The 23762-nt window shown below is 46.6% G+C and overlaps 1 protein-coding gene across 1 annotated transcript; it reads left to right on the top strand.

Annotated features, from left to right (window-relative positions):
- The first annotated feature begins 2786 nt into the window (after positions 1–2786).
- Positions 2787–8456, top strand: LOC138947014 (uncharacterized). The gene is made up of 2 exons (XM_070318447.1): positions 2787–4659; positions 4913–8456. The coding sequence occupies exons 1-2, from the start codon at positions 3664–3666 to the stop codon at positions 7835–7837; spliced, it is 3921 nt and encodes a 1306-aa protein (XP_070174548.1). The 5' UTR covers positions 2787–3663; the 3' UTR covers positions 7838–8456.
- Positions 8457–23762: the final 15306 nt, after the last annotated feature.

Genomic DNA, 23762 nt, shown 5'->3' with positions numbered 1-23762 from the left:
ACACGCATGCTCACGCTCACCTCTCGTACGTACAGTGATGTTCACCATAACTCATAGAGACAGTTACAAGGTTTTATTTACACTATTATACATGAAAAGCAAGTAAACAAACCCATCAAACAAAGCACCAAACAATCCTTCAATTTTACCTAGCGTTTATCCCCAACTCCGATTAGTAACTATAGCACCTTTTTTTCTAACTAGAGGAATACCCGGCTTCGCCGGTTTTTATCCACCAGTTTGTGCCCGGGGTCCACCTGAATATGCCCACCAAATTTGATGCAGAATATTTACGATATCACAAACAGAACTCTACAAGCCACAGGTGTTGCTTTGCGAGCTATAAAGAGCTATAAATATCTCACAACTTCTAAGGCGCACAACTCTGCAGAGTCTGCTGTGAAGGGCGGCGGTAGTCTCCCTGTCACACCCGCCCCCCGTTTGAATGAACCGAACCATGGATCCTCCAAGCTTAGGTCCCTCCCAGATTCGTGGAATGGGAACAGCACGAAAATGATTCAGTGACCATGATGCCATTCATGATGATGTCATGTCGAGCGACGCCGAATGTAATCGAGTGCCGAATCACCATAATCACCTTTGGAGGCGAAGTTGACACTCACACAGGAATGAGACATTTAGAGCTTATCTCTAAGCCCTTTTTAGTCTGTTGTGGCTTCTCAGAGGAAGGTCAGAACATACAGACTCAGAAAAGCAGCCATACCACATCACAAACAGAACTCTACAGTCCACAGGTGTTTTCTACAGACACACACAAACACACACACACACACACACAGAAGCCGTATATATATATCTATATGTATAAATATATAGAGATAGATGACAGTGTATTTTTCGCGTGGCTATAAATTGATTCGACCTTTGCACTTTTACAGTGAGGACAACTTACGGGTCCAAGGAAAGCGTTCTGGACACTGCGGTGACCTTCTAAAAATAGTAACAGAACGCCGGGAATATCCGAAGATGCCCCCAATACCGGACTGCACCATACGAAGGAAGGGAGGTAAACGCTGAAAACACGGAGAAGCTAAGGAAGAGTTATGGTACTTGATCCCGAAAAAAAAACCAAAATCGGTTTGCGCTGCGCGCTGAGAGCACGTATTTGAAATATCTCATCGACCAGATTTTGTCTGGGGTGTATCTGAATATGGATACGAAATTTGAAGCAGATCCATCGAGAACTTTGGCCGTGCATGGCGAATACACACATACACAGACAGACAGACACACAGACACAAGCCGTATATATATATAGATTCCTGCTCTGTTTCACACACAAGACAGACACGGCAACAACACGTATACTCAACACTTAAAGACGGAATGAACATGCAAACGTTCACAACGCAGAGAGACGAACGAACAAGAAAACGTTCAGCATTTAAATACGACTCTGAGGGACAAAACGAACAAGCAGAACACACAGCATTTTATACCCTCTCAAAGACTCAGTATCCTCTGTGATCGCTGTGGGCTGGCTGTAAGGGAGGGGATGGGCCCGGTATCTACAGGAAAGGCGGGGGTGACTAGAAGGAAGGTGGGGTCGCTGAGTACCTGCAACTCTGAGCTAGTAGGGCTCTCCCGCTACAGTTCATCAAGTTGTTGAAACAGTAACACGTAAGACTAGAGTTCTGAAATGAATTCTCCTACAGACATAATCTAACTCTGATTAGAGTTTCAGTTTAAACGTAAACATAATGACGTACACGTGTCCTGCAGTCATATATATTTTTACTACCCCATACTCATTTACTGACTTCTGGGCTCACTTGCTTAAAGTGCATCTAAACCCCATTTTTCAAACCAAAACCCGTATTACCAATGCTAAAATTGGGGGGGGGGGGGGGGAGTGTGGAGAATGTCTTTTTTACCCGATCCAAACGAGTTAAATTTTAGTCTCAGAATGCACCAGATTGCACAGATTTTAATGTACCATTTAAAAACAAATCGGGGGAGCATGCCCCCGAACCTCCCTAGAAAAAAGGGATTTCCTCTTTTTTCATCACAAGAGAGTCCCAGACTCCCACCCCTGATAATAATGATAATTAAATAATGCATTATATTTCTAAAGTGTATATATTGTATTCATGATTTAAGTTTAATTTAAGCCTGCTGAAAGCGCTGTACAATCATTGGAAGAAAATACAACAACAACATAACATTATTTATCAACTTATCAAGAGCGACCCTCTATTATATGCACAACACATTCATAGTGTTAGTATTCAAAGGCATTATTAGTCAGCTTGGTTTTGACTAAACAGATTCTCTCTCTCTCTCTCTCTCTCTCTCTCTCTCTCTCTCTCTCTCTCTCTCTCTCTCTCTCTCTCTCTCTCTCTCTCTCTCTCTCTCTCTCTCTCTCTCTCTCTCTCTCTCTCTCTCTCTCTCTCTCTTAGTCCCTCTTTAGGGCGAGGGCCAGATGCAAAAAAGTATACCAATGCTTATTCTGTTACCCTCGTAAAATAAAGAATTGTCATTGTCATTGTCATTCACAACATTGTCTCTCTCTCTCTCTCTCTCTCTCTCTCTCTCTCTCTCTCTCTCTCTCTCTCTCTCTCTCTCTCTCTCTCTCTCTCTCTCTCTCTTTCTCTCTCTCTCTCACTCTCTCTCTCACTCTCTCTCTTTCTCTTTCTCACTCTCTCTCTCACTCTCTTTCTCTCTCTCTCTCTCTCTCTCTCTCTCTCTCTCTCTCTCTCTCTCTCTCTCTCTCTCTCTCTAACGCATGAGAAATAAATCATAATTTGTTTTGTTTCAGAGCTGACACTGACAGAGAAGTCTTGTCCCTTGATGTGACCTAGACAACGCAATGTCTTGAGGTGACCTACAAGTCTACAGAACTCCTTGCATCAAAGCACCCTGCGCTTAAGCTTTCTACACCTGGTGTCCTGTAAACATGGTTGACCTCGGACACAGGACAGGGTCATCTTCAGGCTGCAACAGTGTGTTTTATACACAAGACAGTAGATCTTCAGGCAACAGAGTGTGTGTGGTTTAAATTGAACGAGAATAGCCCTGACAGCTCTTCTCCGAAGACTGATTGAGTTTGTTGGGACCTAGTGAAGATTCTAGCAGTTGCGGCTGTCGCAGTGACTTCTGGCTAGAGATTTTCAGTGAATTAGCGGAATTTGGTTGAACTTTCAGTAATCTCCTTTAGTTTGACTATTGTTGTCAATGTCAGTATATAATAATTAAATAATTATATGTCACCATTGTCATCTGTACACACTGGATCCAGGCAGTTAGTTCACTTGTGTCATCATCACAATATTAGCAGCGGTCTGGTTTATGACATCAATCAAAGCCACTAACTCGTTTCACTTACGATGTCTTGACATTGTGGTGAACTATTCAGTCTGTTTGTTCTTCATTATACTACAGCAGCAGATGGGGGTCTTTTCAGTCTGTTTGTTCTTCATTATACTACAGCAGCAGATGGGGGTCTTTTCAGTCTGTTTGTTCTTCATTATACTACAGCAGCAGATGGGGGTCTATTCAGTCTGTTTGTTCTTCATTATACTACAGCAGCAGATGGGGGTCTAGTTCAAATACAGACAGAGAGGAACAGTGCTATTGATATCGTGAACAAAAACACACTAGCACAATCAGAGAAGCATCATCATCAGCTACAACAACAACATCATGGAGACGTCTGACTCTGAAATAAAAGAGGAAGATACAGCATGCGATAACAAGCTTCACAGAAGTAAACCCGCAGACGGCTTTTCTCGGGAGACAGATGCCAAGTTTGAATTTGAGACCCTTGGCAACCTGCATCGGGAAGCCCTAGCAACGGAGGGCTATTCACAGGATAGTGACATCAAGCTGGAGGCTGAGACATATTGTAACCATGGTAACCAGCATTGTGAGACGGGTAGCAGACAGTGTTGGTGTCAGAGAGAGTTGACAGCAGAGGACGGGGGCAGACAATCTGACACTGGTGCTGAACTGAGTGTAAAGCAGGAGCGAGACAACAGCACTTATTTTGTAGAACTAGCTGATGCAGCCCACAGGGCCACCACCACTAGCACTGACAGCCACCGGTGTTGTTGCCACGGTGACGGCGGTGGTTGTCACTGCGACAAGAGCGAACTCTGCTCTTGCTGTGATAGTCATGAGGTAAAGAGCGAAGGTCCAAGCACAGATGTGGAACCAAAGGTTGAATCTTCAGAGAACAATTCCTTGGCCTGCTCCCCTCAGGAGACGGAATCGCTTCCCAGAGACAGCTCTCAGCCAGATACCGTGCCAAGCAAGAAAGGAACAATAATCAGGACTCTGATGTCCAAACGCAAAGAAGTGTCAAGAAATACGGAGCCTTGCTCTGCTGAAAACCAGCAACCAATGGGTCCTGCTTCAATTGTCCCTCCATCTGACCGTGAGATCAGGCTCTATTACACACAGCGGCGAGGCCACCTGGTTGGCCTACCTCAGCCTTTGCCAGCAGCAGAGGGAGTCTCCCACCACGAGCGACGTCGACTTAGATCATCAGCAAAGAAAGTTCCACCTCGAAACATTGCAGAAACTCCGCTGACCAAGAAAGAAAGGGGCGGGCATCAGTCTGCACCAGAGACCAGTTCCTGGCAGGCTGGGGGCGCCAAGCCATTGCTGATCCCTCTTCTGCCCAAACCTGCTCACAGAGTGAGTGTGTGTGTGTCTGTGAGCATGCGCCAATGCATGCAGGTGGGTGGGTGCGTGCGTCAGTACGTGCGTCAGTGCGTGCGTGTGGATATATATATATGCATGCGTGTGAGTGAGTGTGTGTACGCATTTCGGTGAGAATCTGTTTGGTTGTTGTGTTTGAATGTATTTTGTGTTGAATGTCCTCCAGCCAAGCAACATTCCTGTGTACTGCACATGGTTGTAATAAAATGTTATGTCTTATGTCTGACAGTCCGGGGGTCAAGCAACAGGCCTGTCACTGTCCGGGGGTCAAGCAACAGGCCTGTCACAGTCCGGGGGTCAAGCAACAGGCCTGTCACAGTCCGGGGGTCAAGCAACAGGCCTGTCACAGTCCGGGGGTCAAGCAACAGGCCTGTCACAGTCCGGGGGTCAAGCAACAGGCCTGTCACAGTCCGGGGGTCAAGCAACAGGCCTGTCCATCCCACTGCTGTTCCTACCCTCACACCTGGCGCCCGGCGGACAGACGGCAGTCGTGCACGCTCGGATGACTGTGCGTCTTAAACGAATGCCGTCTGATCAGCCTGACCAAAAGCATCGGGAGTTGTCGTTGAAGTCCCGGGTGCAATCTCTAAACGCTCTCAGAAAACACGTGCATATGGCGAAGAGAAGGCAGAGACTTGTTAAAAGCAAAGAGGCAAAGAGCCGGGACACTGACACTGAACGTGCTTCACTAATCAATGTGTCACAACCAACCCCGCCAGCGAGCACAGTACTTATGTTACAAGGGGGAGCAACTCTCTCTGGCTCACCAAACAACGCGTCACAACACACCCAGGCAATAAGCACAGTACTTACGTTACAAGGGACAACGACTCTTTCTACCTTATATAACACTTTGTCAAACCCGACACACACACACAGTGCTGTGAGCAATCTAGGATTAAAGGCAGCTGTCAGCCAGGCACCAAATCTCAGATCCATACAGCCCAAAATGATCACAGTAACTACACTACAAGGAGCAGCTACTATCTCTAGCTCACCAAACACCTCGTTGAACCCAACACACAGTACCGTCGGCAATCAAGGAACAGGTGTTGCTGTTGGCCAGGCACCAAAGTTCAGATCAATACAGTCCAAAATGATCACTCAGAATTCACCAAACACGGACAATCCTTCCTTGGAATCACGGCCAGTCAGGCGAGGAGGGCAGAGTTCTTACAGGTGTAAACTCTGCCCCAAGACTTGCCCCAACCAGAAGGGGCTGGCTCAGCACATGGTGATCCACGACCGCCAAGAACCTGTCAGCTGCAACCTTTGCTCAGCTACATTCCCCAACCATCACCTCATGCGCACTCACCTCAGCCTAGTCCACAGCTACAGAAGAAGGAGAAAGTCCCACAGCCGCTCAGGATACACACGCAGCGGAGATCACCACCCAGGTGACGACTCGTCAGCGGATAGCATAGAGCTGGACTCCAGTGATGAAGAAACAGATGCAGGCGACTTGGCGTCAGACGATGAAAGTTGCAGTCAGGTCATTTCGGACCCTGAAGGCTCGACGCTCACTGAAACAGCAAAAAAGACTGGTTCCGCGCTCCCTGATACAGCGAGAAAGACTTATTCGGCAGAGAATCTGTATGTATGCTGCATGTGTGACGCAGCGTTCCACACACTTGGAGACGTGCAGCGCCATTGCCTGGAGTTCAGACACAACATGGGGGCCAGGTGTGGGCGATGCAGTACACTCTACGCAGCAAAGCATGTCGCAAGGCTGGAAGTGCATCTCCAGCTCTACTGCCAACAGAAAGGCGCTCCGCGTGACGGGGGCCGTGCCTCTACTTGTGTTGCTGGCTCGTTGGACACAGTGGGACAACAGATAGTCGGTCCACGTGAGGGTGTCTCTCTGGGTGATTCTGCCACCTCGGGTGATGGTACTAGTAGATCTTTGGTTTCAGTGGACCGACCGTCAGTGCCTGCGTGCTACTCATCAAACGTCACTGACCCTCTCATGCAACCCACTGGCACTCTCACTCTCAGTCTACCAGAGGGGAACGTCACTGCCAGCGTCGCACCAAAAACTGCGTCAGGACCGATTCAGCAGTTTGGCTCCCTGAGGCCGGAACCGGGTGGCGATAGCTTCCCCAGTGACGTGGTTCTAGAGCGGCAGAGAGATTACAAATGTCCGCACTGCCCCCGGATCTGTCCCAACAAGACTGGGCTAGTTCAGCACATCGCCATCCATAAACGCGGAGGGGCAGTGAAATACGGTCTCTGTTCAGCCACGTTTATCAGTGACAAATGCAGGAAGAAGCCCTTGAAGAGTGTTCACCGCATTAGCCGGAGATACCTGACTGTCAACGGCATCAGCACGCGATACCTCCTGGGGTCGTCAAGCACGGGAATTGATACTGACAGCACCGAGGCAACGGACTTGGTTGGCTTGGGCCAGGGTGGCGACACAGCTGACGGCCCCACACACTCCGACGTCAAGGAGACGACTGGTAAAGATAGTGACCTTCATATGACCTCCAGTGACCTTGATTTGGCCCCTGTTTCTGGTAAAGAGATTGTCAAAAACAGCGACTCTGATGGGATCCCATTCTCCACAGACACCGGATCAGGCACAAGCAGAGAGAATGCAGAGACTTTTGGGGGCAGCATTCGCCACCAGATGAAATCCACTGGCCGGGTGAGATTCTGCTGCGATCAGTGCCCCTTGACGTTCCTCAGGGAGTACCGCTACCACCTTCACATGGTGTCTCACCTGCGACACGAGGAGATTGAAAGGTACATCTTCGTCTGTCCCTTCTGCAAGGAAGCCCGCTTCAAGACGGAGCGCGCTGTGGATTATCATGTTGACAACAGATGGTGTGGGGTTGTCAAGGCGATCCTCAAGATGACCAAGCAGATGCCACGAGTGCCGGAGAACATTGAGGTGATGTGTGCAGCGTGTAGGGGCGTGTACTCCAGCCTGAGGGCGTGCAGTGAACACGCCAAGGGCACGGGCTGTAGCAAGCGAGCGTTCCGGTGTGCGTCGTGCACCAAGTCTTTTTTCTACAACAGCAGCCTCCTTGCGCACCGGAGACTGTGCCACCCCGACACCGCTACCAGTACAGCGAGTGCTACAGCAGCCAGCCAGTCCATTGCAGGAGATGAGGATGAGGCAGAGGGAAGTGGTATGGGTTCAAAGCATTAGTCTGACTCTGAGCAGAGTATGATTGAAGAAGAGATGCAGTCCCGTGATTCCTCATCCATGAATGGAGGGGAGGAAGACAGGTTACCGGGAAATGTCACGGCTTCTCATCATCAGCGTACAGAGAGTACAAGTGCGCTTAGAGGAGGAGAGCGGCAGTCCCGTGATTCCACAGGGGATGAAGACAAGCTTCCAGGAAATGTCACAGCTTCACAACAACGGCATGAGGGGAGTACGATGACGCCGAGTGCAAGAGAGACGCAGTCCAGAGAAATCGTCTCGATGCTTTCAGAATCTGTGAGTGTGATGAACACTGCAGGAGAGGAGAAGTCCATGAGTGCGATGCTTTCAGAGTGTGAACGTTACGCAGGACAGACGTCACAAGACAGTGACGGGATGCATGCAGCGTGTGAGGGGGTAGAAGACAATGGGGAAGAGTCGCTGTCAGATGGGGACGGTGGGCTCGTTCTGGAGTGTGAGACGGAGCCTGGTTCTCCTACAGAGAGCTTGTTTTTCTCCGGTACAGCCCAGGACGAAACGGAAATCTGGTCGCGTGCAGGGCAGGAACCTACTCACCAGGACTGTTCATCAGATGAAGGTGGAGAGCCACTCGCCGGGGAAACACAACACTGAGATAATGACCTGCAGGTGTCAAAACCAGGTGTGAAGGGCAGTGCAACAGTGCCAAGGAGAAAACGGCATACAGCTGGAGCTTACTCCAAAGCGTTGGGTAGTTTGGATGAGCATGCTACTGATGTTACTGAGGATGATGATGATCGTAAAAAACAGGATGATGATGATGCTAAATTGAAAGCAGCAAGTCTTCACCAGTGAAGCAGAGAAGGAAAGGCGTGCAGTCGCCATGTGGTCAAAGGCCGAGAGGGGAAGATGACAACTGGCTGCCCGACAGCGAGGATGTAGAACCCGACAAGTCAAAGTCGCAAGGAGGGCATGGCAAGGCAAAAGCTGACCTACGACAGCCAGGGTCAAGGTCACAGAAAGAGCTCCACAAGGCGGGTGCTAACCCTTACACAAGCCACCAGGGCTTGTACAGAGACCAACGCTTTTCGTTTGTGCGCCAGGCTCTGGACCTCTACCTCTACCCTTCCTGCCGAGACCTCCGCCCGGTATCCGACCTCCCCCCACCATCCAGCCCACATCAGTCACACCCTTCCCCGTCTACCTACTACAAAACCAGCTGGTCGCTCAAACCCCGCTACCCACACAGAATCTTGTTTCAGGTCACAAGCCGTTCAACGAGCTGAACCCTCCAGGTTCGCCAAGACTGCTCGCTACACAAAACACAGGGTTCTCACTCAACCCTCCAGGTTCGCGAAGACTGCTCGCTACACAAAACACAGGGTTCTCACTCAACCCTCCAGGTTCGCGAAGACTGCTCGCTACACAAAACACAGGGTTCTCACTCAACCCTCCAGGTTCGCGAAGACTGCTCGCTACACAAAACACAGGGTTCTCACTCAACCCTCCAGGTTCGCGAAGACTGCTCGCTACACAAAACACAGGGTTCTCACTCAACCCTCCAGGTTCGCGAAGACTGCTCGCTACACAAAACACAGGGTTCTCACTCAACCCTCCAGGTTCGCGAAGACTGCTCGCTACACAAAACACAGGGTTCTCACTCAACCCTCCAGGTTCGCGAAGCCTGCTCACTACACAAAACACAGGGTTCTCACTCAACCCTCCAGGTTCGCGAAGACTGCTCGCTACACAAAACACAGGGCTCACACTCAACCCTCCAGGTTCGCGAAGCCTGCTCGCTACACAAAACACAGGGTTCTCACTCAACCCTCCAGGTTCGCGAAGCCTGCTCGCTACACAAAACACATACAGGGTTCTCACTCGACCCTCCAGGTTCGCGAAGACTGCTTGCTACACAAAACACAGGGTTCTCACTCAACCCTCCAGGTTCGCGAAGCCTGCTCGCTACACAAAACACAGGGTTCTCACTCAACCCTCCAGGTTCGCGAAGCCTGCTCGCTACACAAAACACAGGGTTCACACTGAACCCTCCAGGTTCGCGAAGACTGCTCGCTACACACAACACAGGGTTCACACTGAACCCCCCAGGTTCGCGAAGACTGCTCGCTACACAAAACACAGGGCTCACACTGAACCCTCCAGGTTCGCGAAGACTGCTCGCTACGCAAAACACAGGGTTCACACTGAACCCTCCAGGATCGCGAAGCCTGCTCGCTACACAACACACAGGCCTCACACTAAACACGCCGGCTTTGCAAAGCTCTTTTACAGTGCAGAGTCCAGTGACAGTGATCAGGCAGCCAGTTGCACAAAACCCATTTGTAGTGCTTAGCTCTTTGACGGTACAAAGCCCAATGTCGATACAAAGCCCTTTGACGGTACAAAGCCCAATGTCAGTGCAGAGCCAGCCTGTGTTACAAAGCCCACAGATGGTACAGAACCAACCTCATCCGCGTTCCTTGCTACGCTGGGGGAAGAAATCTAGACCCAAATAACCCTTTTTCTGACTAATGGGAAGCCCCTTCACGCCCGTCTTCGAATGGTACAAGCAGAAAAGCAAAATAATGTGCACAGCCCTGTGTTAGAAGTGTACAACCACTTGAACTGAAAGTATGAACAGTCTTGTTGTATGTATAATATACTGGTTGACCCGCTTTGAGAGACTTGCTAGGAGTGATGGTTGGTCCTTGGTGAGCTGTGGCCTTTACCGATTTAAACTGCTGTAAGATTGTGATTTGTGGCCTTTACTGGTCGACATTGCAGTGATTGACAAAATACTTGTTGATCCATTGTAAGAGTATGAACAGACTAAGAGTACATAATAACATTGTAAGAGTGTATGTTCTGGCCTTGTTCCATACTTTACCTCGCAAATGTTCTGTTACACTAAACAAAACAACAAATACGAGCATGTACACAGATGATTTTACATTACTTTACTCAATATTTGACTAAATGTATTCGTGTCGAATTGAAATAGTTGTATTAAAAACAGTTTATGATGTCATAGCCGGGTTATTACAGAAAGTAAGGGCATTTTTAATCAAATTCAGTCATTGAAATTTTGATCAAACATTTTATGGCTAAGTCCTTACTTTGGGATTGCATTTCTGGGGTGGGATTTCTTCCGTCCTAGACGGAATTCCCTCCCAGGAAGAATTTGGCAACTTTTTTTTTTTAATACTTTTTTGAGTCACTTGAGAAAAAGTGACTCTATGTAATCGGTCAGTGTTAGTCTGTCCGGCCGGCCGTCCGGCCGGCCGTCCGGCCGGCCGACCGTCCGTAGACACCACCTTAACGTTGGACTTTTCTCGGAAACTATCAAAGCGATCGGGCTCATATTTTGTTTAGTCGTGACCTCCAATGACCTCTACACTTTAACGATGGTTTCGTTGACCTTTGACCTTTTTCAAGGTCACAGGTCAGCGTCAAAGGAAAAATTAGACATTTTATATCTTTGACAAAGTTCATCGGATGTGATTGAAACTTTGTAGGATTATTCTTTACATCAAAGTATTTACATCTGTAGCCTTTTACGAACGTTATCAGAAAAACAAGGGAGATAACTAGCCTTTTCTGTTCGGCAACACACAACTTAACGTTGGGCTTTTCTCGGAAACTATAAAAGTGACCGGGCTCAAATTTTATGTGAACGTGACTCATTGTGTTGTGAATAGCAATTTCTTCCTGTCCATCTGATGCCTCATATAATATTCAGAACTGCGAAAGTGACTCGATCGAGCGTTTGCTCTTCTTGTTGTGTGTTAAAGGCACAGTGCGCCTCCCGTAAACCATCACAGATACTGTCAGGCTTTTACACACAGTTAGCCTCCTGTAAACCATCACAGATACTGTCAGGCTTTTACACACAGTCAGCCTCCCGTAAACCATCACAGATACTGTTAGGCTTTTACACACAGTAAGCCTCCTGTAAACCATCACAGATACTGTCAGGCTTTTACACACAGTAAGCCTCCCGTAAACCATCACAGATACTGTCACAGTGTCAGGCTTTTACACACAGTAAGCCTCCCGTAAACCATCACAGATACTGTCAGGCTTTTACTCACAGTTAGCCTCCGGTAAACCTTCACAGATACTGTCAGGCTTTTACACACAGTAAGCCTCCCGTAAACCATCACAGATACTGTCAGGCTTTTACACACAGTAAGCCTCCCGTAAACCATCACAGATACTGTCAGGCTTTTACACACAGTAAGCCTCCCGTAAACCATCACAGATACTGTCAGGCTTTTACACACAGTAAGCCTCCCGTAAACCATCACAGATACTGTCAGGCTTTTACTCACAGTAAGCCTCCCGTAAACCATCACAGATACTGTCAGGCTTTTACACACAGTAAGCCTCCCGTAAACCATCACAGATACTGTCAGGCTTTTACACACAGTAAGCCTCCCGTAAACCATCACAGATACTGTCAGGCTTTTACACACAGTACAAACACCCTTCCATTTGAACGCTCACCAAACGGGAACATCCTAGGTGCCCTACGTAAAGAGCGAGCAATTTTCAAAGAATTTATTTTTGCGTGGTTTATCTTACCCTTGAGCCATCGTGAACCTGTGTGATCCCGTTTCCCTGGCCAATGAAAGGAGCAACGACATAACATTACCTGATTAAGTGTCGGGTCTGGCAGGCCCATTCTTTGTAATTCTCTCAGACATTCGATTTTAATTTGTTTAAAGAAATAGGCTTTTACGCTGAATACGAGTATCCTCCGACTAGAATACACACCAAAAATCAACACTTCGGCTGCTTTCTCTGCAGAGAAGGCAATTTTCGCTGAATCAAAATTTCGTAACCATCAGCAATGTCAGCCTGCAAAAAGAAAATTTATAAAATACAACCCCCCCCCCCCCCCCCCCCCTCTGCTTTTTCAAGGGCTTGGGACCTTCTGTTTTTCAGAGAATCTCTGTAAAACAGGTAGCATTAGAGATTGTTTATGTTTTGTGAAGTGGTTGTTTTAGGAATAGGGACAGAGAACAGTGGTACTAGTAGAGACAGTCTGGAGGTTGTAGACATGCAGGTGTTACCAGGAGTCAGGAGTAGACAGGCTCGTGGTTGTAGGCATGCAGGTGTTACCAGGATTCAGGAGTAGACAGGCTGGTGGTTGTAGGCATGCAGGTGTTGCCAGGATTCAGGAGTAGACAGGCTGGTGGTTGTAGACATGCAGGTGTTGCCAGGATTCAGGAGTAGACAGGCTGGTGGTTGTAGACATGCAGGTGTTGCCAGGATTCAGGAGTAGACAGGCTGGTGGTTGTAGACATGCAGGTGTTGCCAGGATTCAGGAGTAGACAGGCTGGTGGTTGTGTACATGCAGGTGTTGCCAGGATTCAGGAGTAGACAGGCTGGTGGTTGTGTACATGCAGGTGTTGCCAGGATTCAGGAGTAGACAGGCTGGTGGTTGTAGGCATGCTCAGGTGTTACCAGGATTCAGGAGTAGACAGGCTGGTGGTTGTAGGCATGCTCGGGTGTTACCAGGATTCAGGTGTAGACAGGCTGGTGGTTGTAGGCATGCAGGTGTTGCCAGGATTTAGGAGTAGACAGGCTGGTGGTTGTAGACATGCAGGTGTTGCCAGGATTCAGTAGTAGACAGGCTGGTGGTTGTAGACATGCAGGTGTTGCCAGGATTCAAGTAGACAGGCTGGTGGTTGTAGACATGCAGGTGTTGCCAGGATTCAGGAGTAGACAGGCTGGTGGTTGTAGACATGCAGGTGTTGCCAGGATTCAGGAGTAGACAGGCTGGTGGTTGTAGGCATGCTCAGGTGTTACCAGGATTCAGGAGTAGACAGGCTGGTGGTTGTAGGCATGCAGGTGTTACCAGGATTCAGGAGTAGACAGGCTGGTGGTTGTAGACATGCAGGTGTTGCCAGGATTCAGGAGTAGACAGGCTGGTGGTTGTAGACATGCAGGTGTTGCCAGGATTCAGGAGTAGACAGGCTGGTGGTTGCCAGGATTCAGGAGTAGACAGGCTGGTGGTTGCCAGGATTCAGGAGTAGACAGGCTGGTGGTTGCCAGGATTCAGGAGTAGACAGGCTGGTGGTTGCCAGGATTCAGGAGTAGACAGGCGCTGTCAGGCTACAGAAGGAGAGATTGCTGGTTGTATGCATGCAGGTGTTGCCAGGAGTAGACAGGCGCTGTCAGGCTGCAGAAGGAGAGATTGCTGGTTGTAGGCATGCAGGTGTTGCCACGAGTAGACAGGCGCTGTCAGGCTGCAGAAGGAGTGATTGCCGGTTGTAGGCATGCAGGTGTTGCCAGGAGTAGACAGGCGCTGTCAGGCTGCAGAAGGAGAGATTGCCGGTTGTAGGCATGCAGGTGTTGCCAGGAGTAGACAGGCTGCAGAAGGAGAGATTGCTGGTTGTAGGCATGCAGGTGTTGCCAGGAGTAGACAGGCTGCAGAAGGAGAAATTGCTGGTTGTAGGCATGCAGGTGTTGCCACGAGTAGACAGGCGCTGTCAGGCTGCAGAAGGAGAGATTGCTGGTTGTAGGCATGCAGGTGTTGCCACGAGTAGACAGGCTGCAGAAGCAGAGATTGCTGGTTGTATGCACGTGCTTTCAGACGTGTTAAGACATTTGGCTACTTTGTCTTTCTTTTTTATTGTCCTGGATTTCTTTTGCTCCGCCAGCCAGACTTCATGAGGTATCCCTGACTTCTCGGGGCACCACCACTTGCCATAGGCATAGAACTGCGTGAGGTTGGTGCTGCTACGCTCTTTGCCACACAGCCTGCACACAGGGGTTCGAAATTCACTGCCTGACTGCCATCTCTTCTTGTTCCTCCATACCGTCCCGCGGGACATAGGAGTGCAAGAAGCTGAGGGCACAGGCTTTTGTACACCAGATGGAGCGACAAAGGAAAAACAAGCGACTGGAGGAGAGGTGGCAGAGACAGGCTTGCGAAGAAGTGATACTGAAAGGCATATTAACTCGATGAATATACACGCTAATTGCTTTACCAACAGCTGGAGACATGCTAAATTAAATTCCCTGCAAAATATTGTGGTCTAGGACCCCTTAAAATTAATGTTGAGATATAAATTTGAATTTTGATCTAGATCGTCCTATTTATAGATTTGCCAACAGAGGGAACGTTGACGCAAGGGAAATAACTCCGCGTCTTTGTTGACATCCTCACTTTTTCAGAGGCTAGAACAAGCTGTAATGCATGTATATGGTCCGCGCATTGCGACATATCGTCATTATATGGCCTTATGATGCATTTGACATCGATTGTGGGCAAACATAGACCAAATAGGGCAAACTACACTTTGTAAACACGGGAGCGCGTACATATGCCTTGAAGCAGAGGCGGGTAGTGGTAGACACGAGAACTTGCTTGAGGAAAAGAGGTACTGGAGAAGAGGTAGTTTTGGTGGACACAGAGGCTTGCTTGAGAAATGGTACTGGCGTAGAGGTGGTATTTGTAGACACAGAGGCTTGCTTGGGCAGATGTGGTACTGCAGCGGAGTTGTCATGAGTAGTAGTGGTAGACACAGGCGCTTGCTTGAGAAATGGTACAGTTGGAGAAGAAGTGGTAGTGACAGACACAAGCGCTTGCTTGCACACAAGTGGTACAGAAGCAGAGGTAGAAGTGGTTGACACGCGCGCTAACTTGATAAGTGGTAATGGAGAAGGGGTGGTAGTGGTACACAGGTGCTTGCTTGAGAAATGGTACAGTTGGAGAAGATGTGGTAGTGACAGACACAGGTGCTTGCTTGCACACAGGCGCTTGCTTGAGAAGTGGTGCTGCGGCAGAAGTTGAAGTGGCAGACAAAAGCGCTTGCTTGAGAAGTGGTACTGGAGCAGAGATGGTAATTGTAGACCCACCCACTTGCTTGGCCGGTTACAAGTGGAACCGAAGCAAAGGTGGCATGAGGAGTAGTGGCAGACACACATGCTTGCTTGTACATCAGTGGAACTCGAGAAGAGGTGGTAGTGGAAGACACAGAGACTTCTTTGGGCAAAGGTGGTACATGTAGTGGAGCAGAGTTAGCATAAGTAGTAGTGGTAGACACAGACGCTTGCTTGTACAGAAGTGGTACTGAAGAAGATGTGGCATGAGTAGACTAGTTAGACAGCGAGGCTTGCTTGAGAAGTGGTACTGGAGAAGAGGTGGTATTGGTAGACACCGAGACTTGCTTGGGAGGTTGTGGTACTGCAGCAGATGTGGCATGAGTCGTACTAGTAGTGGCAGACGCAAGCGCGCGCGTGAGAAGTGGTACAGGGGCAGAGGTGACATTAGTAGTAGTAAACTCAGGAGGTTGTTCTTCCAGAAGAACAGGAGGTCAGACAATTAGAATGGGTGGAGCTTTGGGATCATCCTGAGGCACAAATAAACACATCTGGCCATCGGATAGTGCAGCTAATGCTTGCTTGAAAACTTGTTCATAATCAGAAGGTATTTTAAAGTCAGGTTTTTCATTTAGAATACTGTTTGTATGCAGACTAGGATTAAGTGCTACAGGCTCACACATTGCCGGAGAGTTTGGGGTATCATGTTCAGTTACCACACCAACACAGGTGTGCACTTCTCTGAAATCTCTTCTTAACACATTTCCTTCACATGTTGTCACTTCACCTTTTTCAGGAGGTAATGGTTCTTGCTTGATGCTGGGTTCTTCAGCCAACAAATCACATTTATTTGGTTTCACTTCAGTTTCACACGTGCACAGGCTTTGCAATTCCTGCGCCTGCATAGTTGAGTCTACAGAATCTGCAGAGTGGTTCTCTGTTTTGATTAAATGTGAAGTGTCTGGTTCCTGTTTCTTTCTCTTTTTTGATGTTGAATGATGCCATATGCTGACAAAATCTGCAATGCAAAATTTAACTAATTAATTGCAATGTGAACATTAATGCTCATACGTGCACACAAACAATGATACAGTTAAGCGTGTGTGTGTAAATGTGAGTGTGTGTGTATGTATAGTAGCACTGTAGTATGCATGCACTTAAGAGAGAGAGAGAGAGGGTGCTAACATTCGCCCGACCGGGTTATCGACAACACACGGAAGACATTGTGGGGCCGTGCGGACCCATGCTTATCAAAGAAGGAAAAATATGTAGACCCATGCTTTCCAAAGAAGCAAAAACGTGCATCCCCTTCCGTAGACGCCGTGGTTGCATTTCCGCGAGAAGTAATTAAATTAAATTATTAATTTAATTATTACCGTGCGGACTAAAGCTTCTCAAAAAAGGAGAAACGCTCCCATGGGGTCGCCTTCACGCGGCTGGAGTGTTATCACCAAGCTACCCCACCCCTTTATTTCTCTTCTTTTGTCTTATTTCTGCCTTACCAGTCCTTTCACCTATATTTCCTTCCAAGAAAACTCTCCCTACTATTCCCTGCAGTTTTCCAATTCTTTTCTTGTTGTCTTATTTGTACCTGACTGGATCCATCACCTTTATTTCACTTACCAAAAGTCTTCTTTTCCACATCCTTATTTCTCTGCACCCCGCATGTCGTATGAGGCGACTAACGGATTCTGTTTCTCCTTTAACCCTTGTTAAGTGGTTCTTGTATAGAATATAGTCATTGTTTGTAAAGATTTTAGTCAAGCAGTATGTAAGAAATGTTTAGTCCTTTGTACTGGAAACTTGCATTCTCCCAGTAAGGTCATATATTGTACTACGTTGCAAGCCCCTGGAGCAATTTTTTGATTAGTGCTTTTGTGAACAAGAAACACTTAACAAGTGGCTCTATCCCATCTCCCCCCTTTCCCCTATCCCATCTCCCCCCTTTCCCTCTCCCGCAGTGCCCCACTGCGGTTATGAAATTAAAGGCCCCTCCTGTTTTTGGAACCGCAGGAGCTTTCTAGTTTGCTGTTAGGTAGATTTTTGGTTCCTCTTTCCTGTCATGCTCTCTTTTTCTTCATGAATTCTTTTCTTTTTTCTGCCTTCTTGCTCATTCACCTGTATTTTTTCCAAAAATCTCTTCTCTTGCTGCTTGTCTCGCGATTCATGTATAGTTTAATCTGTTAGTGTTCTGATGTAAGTCCAGCAGTAGATAGGTTAAGCCTATTTTAACATACTGGAAACTGGTAATCTTCCAGTAGGTATTAATTTAGTTTTACTAAAGCCTGCTGGGACACAAGTAATGGGTTAGTGCATTTGTAAACAGGAATCGCTTGACAAGTGGCCCTCTTCATCCCCCCCTTCCTCGTCCTGATATGGCTCTGCGTAGTCGGCTGGACGTTAAGCAACAAATAAACAAACAAACTCGTCGCGATATAACCTTCGTGGTTGAAAACGACGTTAAACACCAAATAAAGAAAGAAAGAAAGGAAAAACGTGAATACCCTCCTGTAGACGTCGTGGGGCCGTGTTGACCCACATTGTTATGTTTTAATTTCGCTCCACGCGATTTGCTTATTATCTCCACAATTAAACAGATCGTAGAAAATTATGTTTAGAGCCAATACCTGAAGGTTTGTGACTTCTATCCCTAGTTTTTATGTAAGTTCCTTCAGTTTGAGAAACATGGGTCCGCACGGCCCCACGATGTCTTTCGTGTGTAGTGTAAATTTGACCTTTGTTTTTGAGTCACTTGAGAAAAAGTGACTCTATGTAATCGGTCAGTGTTAGTCTGTCCGGCCGGCCGGCCGGCCGTCCGGCCGGCCGTCCGTAGACACCACCTTAACGTTGGACTTTTCTCGGAAACTATCAAAGCGATCGGGCTCATATTTTGTTTAGTCGTGACCTCCAATGACCTCTACACTTTAACGATGGTTTCGTTGACCTTTGACCTTTTTCAAGGTCACAGGTCAGCGTCAAAGGAAAAATTAGACATTTTATATCTTTGACAAAGTTCATCGGATGTGATTGAAACTTTGTAGGATTATTCTTTACATCAAAGTATTTACATCTGTAGCCTTTTACGAACGTTATCAGAAAAACAAGGGAGATAACTAGCCTTTTCTGTTCGGCAACACACAACTTAACGTTGGGCTTTTCTCGGAAACTATAAAAGTGACCGGGCTCATATTTTGTTTAGTCGTGACCTCCAATGACCTCTACACTTTAACGATGGTTTCGTTGACCTTTGACCAGGTCACAGGTCAGCGTCAAAGGAAAAATTAGACATTTTATATCTTTGACAAAGTTCATCGGATGTGATTGAAACTTTGTAGGATTATTCTTTACATCAAAGTATTTACATCTGTAGCCTTTTACGAACGTTATCAGAAAAACAAGGGAGATAACTAGCCTTTTCTGTTCGGCAACACACAACTTAACGTTGGGCTTTTCTCGGAAACTATAAAAGTGACCGGGCTCAAATTTTATGTGAACGTGACTCATTGTGTTGTGAATAGCAATTTCTTCCTGTCCATCTGATGCCTCATATAATATTCAGAACTGCGAAAGTGACTCGATCGAGCGTTTGCTCTTCTTGTTTTATTACTTCTCGATGAAATGTAATGATCTTTTAGCACATAAGAGCTTTTTAGGTGTCTGATGCATTCTTAAAAGCTCATTGTGTGTGTGTGTGTGTGTGTGTGTGTGTGTGTGTGTGTGTGTGTGTGTGTGTGTGTGTGTGTGTGTGTGTGTGTGTGTGTGTGTGAGAGAGAGACAAGGATGTTGCAATGGTACAGTATACCTATAATATCTTGATGCACGCTTTGACTAGCTGAAGAGTGAAGGGAATTTGCAGGGGTTATTTTGTTAGGTGCCAATGGCACATGAGTAAACTGTACCCTGTGCAGATTCGCTGCTGCTGGACATTTTATTTATTTTTGTTTTAGATTTTGTTTCTGTGTGCACATGGCATGAGGGGGGAGGGGGTACAATGATCACCCGTACACATATTAACCTTCCCCGCCATCGTGGGTCCGTGTGGACCCAGAAGGGTGTTTAATTGCAAATATCTCTTAAACCAGTTTGGTTTCGGCGTTCACTGGAGCAGACGATTTTTTCTGTAACCAGTTGACAGTGATGAAACCAAATATTACGGTCTCCTTCCGGCAGCAGTCCCAAAATTTCGACTTGTTTTGACCTTAGAACGATGTCTTTATCATAACTGTGAAGAACAGAACAGAGATCACTGTCGAAGTCGGCCAATCACTGATGATCTGCAATCATTTTCGTCTCGCGAACAGTGATCTCAAATTTAGATCAGTGCTCGCGAAAACCATATGGGAGATAACTCTGTATTTTTGTTTTGATAGATTCGCGTAGGACTGTAGCGTACGTCCGGTCAGGGAGAGAATGAGCCGAACTCATTTTGACCTGAGTTCAGGATGGGTACTGGTAGTGATGCCTGGTGAGCCAGTGGCACACTGTGACTTGCGTGACTTAGTTGATGCAGTCTCTTTGCAGCTGAATCTTAATAGCGTGGGTACTGAACAAAACTGACTTTACGAGGTTCAGGATAAGACCCTGATGTGGCACTTCCTGCGAAACGTAGATTGATGGCAGTCGCTGAGATACAGACTTTTTTGCTCGAACTCGATGCAGATCGCCGAAGTTGCGTGAGTGTGTGTGTGTGTGTGTGTTATAGTTTTGTTTTAAAGAACATTAATGGCTGTAAAGGAAACTGTTCACTTGGCCCCTTCTGAGGCATAATAACTTCAATGAACTGAATCAACATGAGATTCATGGTACATGTACAGTCCGTGAATCTATCATCATCATCATCATCATCATCATCTCCCGCAGTGGGGCACTGCGGTTATGAAATTAAAGGCCCCTCCTGTTTTTGGAACCGCAGGAGCTTTCTAGTTTGCTGTTAGGTAGATTTTTGGTTCCTCTTTCCTGTCATGCTCTCTTTTTCTTCATGAATTCTTTTCTTTTTTCTGCCTTCTTGCTCATTCACCTGTATTTTTTCCAAAAATCTCTTCTCTTGCCGCTTGTCTCGCGATTCATGTATAGTTTAATCTGTTAGTGTTCTGATGTAAGTCCAGCAGTAGATAGGTTAAGCCTATTTTAACATACTGGAAACTGGTAATCTTCCAGTAGGTATTAATTTAGTTTTACTAAAGCCTGCTGGGACACAAGTAATGGGTTAGTGCATTTGTAAACAGGAATCGCTTGACAAGTGGTACTCCCCTTCATCCCCCCCTTCCTCGTCCTGATATGGCTCTGCGTAGTCGGCTGGACGTTAAGCAACAAATAAACAAACAAACAAATCATCATCATCAGTCATCATCATCAGTCATCATCATCATCATGTTAGCATTCTTTCTTCTTCTTCAGCGTTCCAGAATTGTCTGGTTACGTGTGAGCTCGTTTGCCCCATTTGGGTTCCCCACACTTTTCTCTGAGAGCATAGTCAGCTCACTCCGCTTTCGTTGAGTAAGCATGCTGGGTATTTTCGTGTTTCGATCCATAACCCACCGAACTCCGACATGGATTACAGGATATGTTCCGTGCGCATTTGGTCTTGTGCTTGCGTGTATACACGAAGGGGGTTAAGTCACTAGCAGGTCTGCACATAAGTTGACCTGGGAGATCGGAAAAATCCTCACTCTTAACCTGCCGGGCGGCAGCGACCGGGATTCGAACTCACGACCTCCCGGTTAGGAGGCCGACGTCTTACCACCACGCTACTGCGCCCGTCATGTTACCATTGATCCGCGGTACCATCGTTAGTTTAACGACACGCATCCTCTTTTTAACCGTAGCCATAAAGTTATTAGCATGACTTTGTGTTGTTCATAATGATTATGAATATCAAAGTCTCGGTTTTTGACTCACATGCGAAGCAAAAGTGAGTCTATGTACTCACCCGAGTCGTCCGTCCGTCCGTCCGTCCGTCCGGACGTCCGGACGTCCGTCCGTCCGTCCGGAAAACTTTAACGTTGGATATTTCTTGGACACTATTCAGTCTATCAGTATCAAATTTGGCAAGATGGTGTATGATGACAAGGCCCCCAAAAACATACATAGCATCTTGACCTTGCTTCAAGGTCAAGGTCGCAGGGGCCATAAATGTTGTCTAAAAAACAGCTATTTTTCACATTTTTCCCATTTTCTCTGAAGTTTTTGAGATTGAATACCTCACCTATATATGATATATAGGGCAAAGTAAACCCCATCTTTTGATACCAGTTTGGTTTACCTTGCTTCAAGGTCAAGGTCACAGGAGCTCTTCAAAGTTGGATTGTATACATATTTTGAAGTGACCTTGACCCTGAACTATGGAAGATAACTGTTTCAAACTTAAAAATTATGTGGGGCACATGTTATGCTTTCATCATGAGACACATTTGGTCACATATGATCAAGGTCAAGGTCACTTTGACCCTTATGAAATGTGACCAAAATAAGGTAGTGAACCACTAAAAGTGACCATATCTCAGGGTAGAAAGAGCCAATAAGCACCATTGTACTTCCTATGTCTTGAATTAACAGCTTTGTGTTCCATGCTAGGTTTAGTTATTTGACCTTGACCCTGAAGGTCAAGGTCATGTAAAGGTCAAGGTCAAGCATGTGAGTCGTATGGGCTTTGCCCTTCTTGTTTCCCCGATGTGTTGCTCAGTTGTGCTTTTTCTTTTTTTTTCTAAATCACTTCATTAATGTCAAATCAGTTTTGGCGGAGTCAAGTTCTGGACAGGTTTGTTAAAAAAGACATGGCCTTAAACCCTTTCCCTTGACAAAAAAAGGGAAAAAAAATCCATTTCTCAACGCATATGATAAAGGGACATGCACACGTACCATCAAAAACTAATCGAGACTGTGTGTTTCCCAAGCAGCTCAGTGACAGTAAAATAGTGGATTTGTGCTCCGTGCTAGCGTTAGTAACTATCGTGAGGCAAGACGTTGAAAAAGACGAGGAGTGAAAATGGAATCATTGTGTCAGTTGGTTAAAACAATATTTTATTTATGTCTTACATGTTCATGAAATATATATGATCATAAAGTGAAAGCAACAACAAGCCTACGGCTTATTTATGGTGTTATGGTGGTTTCTTCAAATGCAAAACTTGCAATCAGAAATAAGAACACGGCAGACAGTCGGGTCCGAACACAATATGCCAGTTTAACACAAAATATCATCCAAATTTAGAAGATAAACAACAACAACAAAAGAGAAGAAAAAAAAAGAAAACAATTCAACACACACACATACATCTAACCAGAAGTATGCGTAAGGGATAGTAATCAAACATTAAAGGCACAGTAAGCCTCCCGTAAACCATCACAGATACGGTCAGGCTTTTACACACAGTACAAACAGCCTTTCATTTAAACACTCACCGATTGAGAACATCCTAGGTGCCCTCCGTAAAAAGCGAACAATTTTCAAAGAATTTATTTTTACGTGGTTTATCTTACCTCTGTGATGGTTTACGGGAGGCTTACTGTCCGGGCGTGATTTCCGGTATTGAATATATTCATAACAACCGTCCAGCACCAAAACGAGGCGCCATTGTTGAAGAGGACCAAGTCCACGAAAATAAATTCTTTGAAAATGTCTCACGCTCGACAGAAAGCAGCCAGGATGTTCCCGTTCGGTGAGCGTTCAAATGGAAGTATGCTTGTACTGTATGTAGACGCTCGGGGAGCTCTGTGATGGTTTACGGGAGGCTTACTGTGCCTTTAATCAGAGCAAGAAAAAACAATTTAAGAACAAATATTCAGACTGGGGGTGGGGGGTAGGGGAGACAGAGACAGACAGAGACAGACAGACAGACAGAGAGAGAGAGACACAGAGAGACACACACACACACAGACAGACAGAGAGAGAGAGACTGAGAGACAGACAGAGACGGAGAGAGAGAGAGAGAAAAAAAAACCTCGAAAACTGCATTACGGAATGATAATAGCATTAGGTCCATATTGTCCTTTCTTACAACTAGTCCTCAGTAAAATACACTCATGAAACGACGAAGGAGAGGGAGAGATTCTGTCCGTTGTAGTTTGACCCATGCAGTATTGGGCGCCACGTGTCATTCAATAATTCTATGTATTT

Source organism: Littorina saxatilis, linkage group LG14 (assembly GCF_037325665.1).
Source record: "Littorina saxatilis isolate snail1 linkage group LG14, US_GU_Lsax_2.0, whole genome shotgun sequence".
NCBI lineage: Eukaryota > Metazoa > Mollusca > Gastropoda > Littorinimorpha > Littorinidae > Littorina > Littorina saxatilis.
Note: the sequence above shows the minus strand (reverse complement) of the source record. Positions and strands in the feature narration are given on the sequence as shown.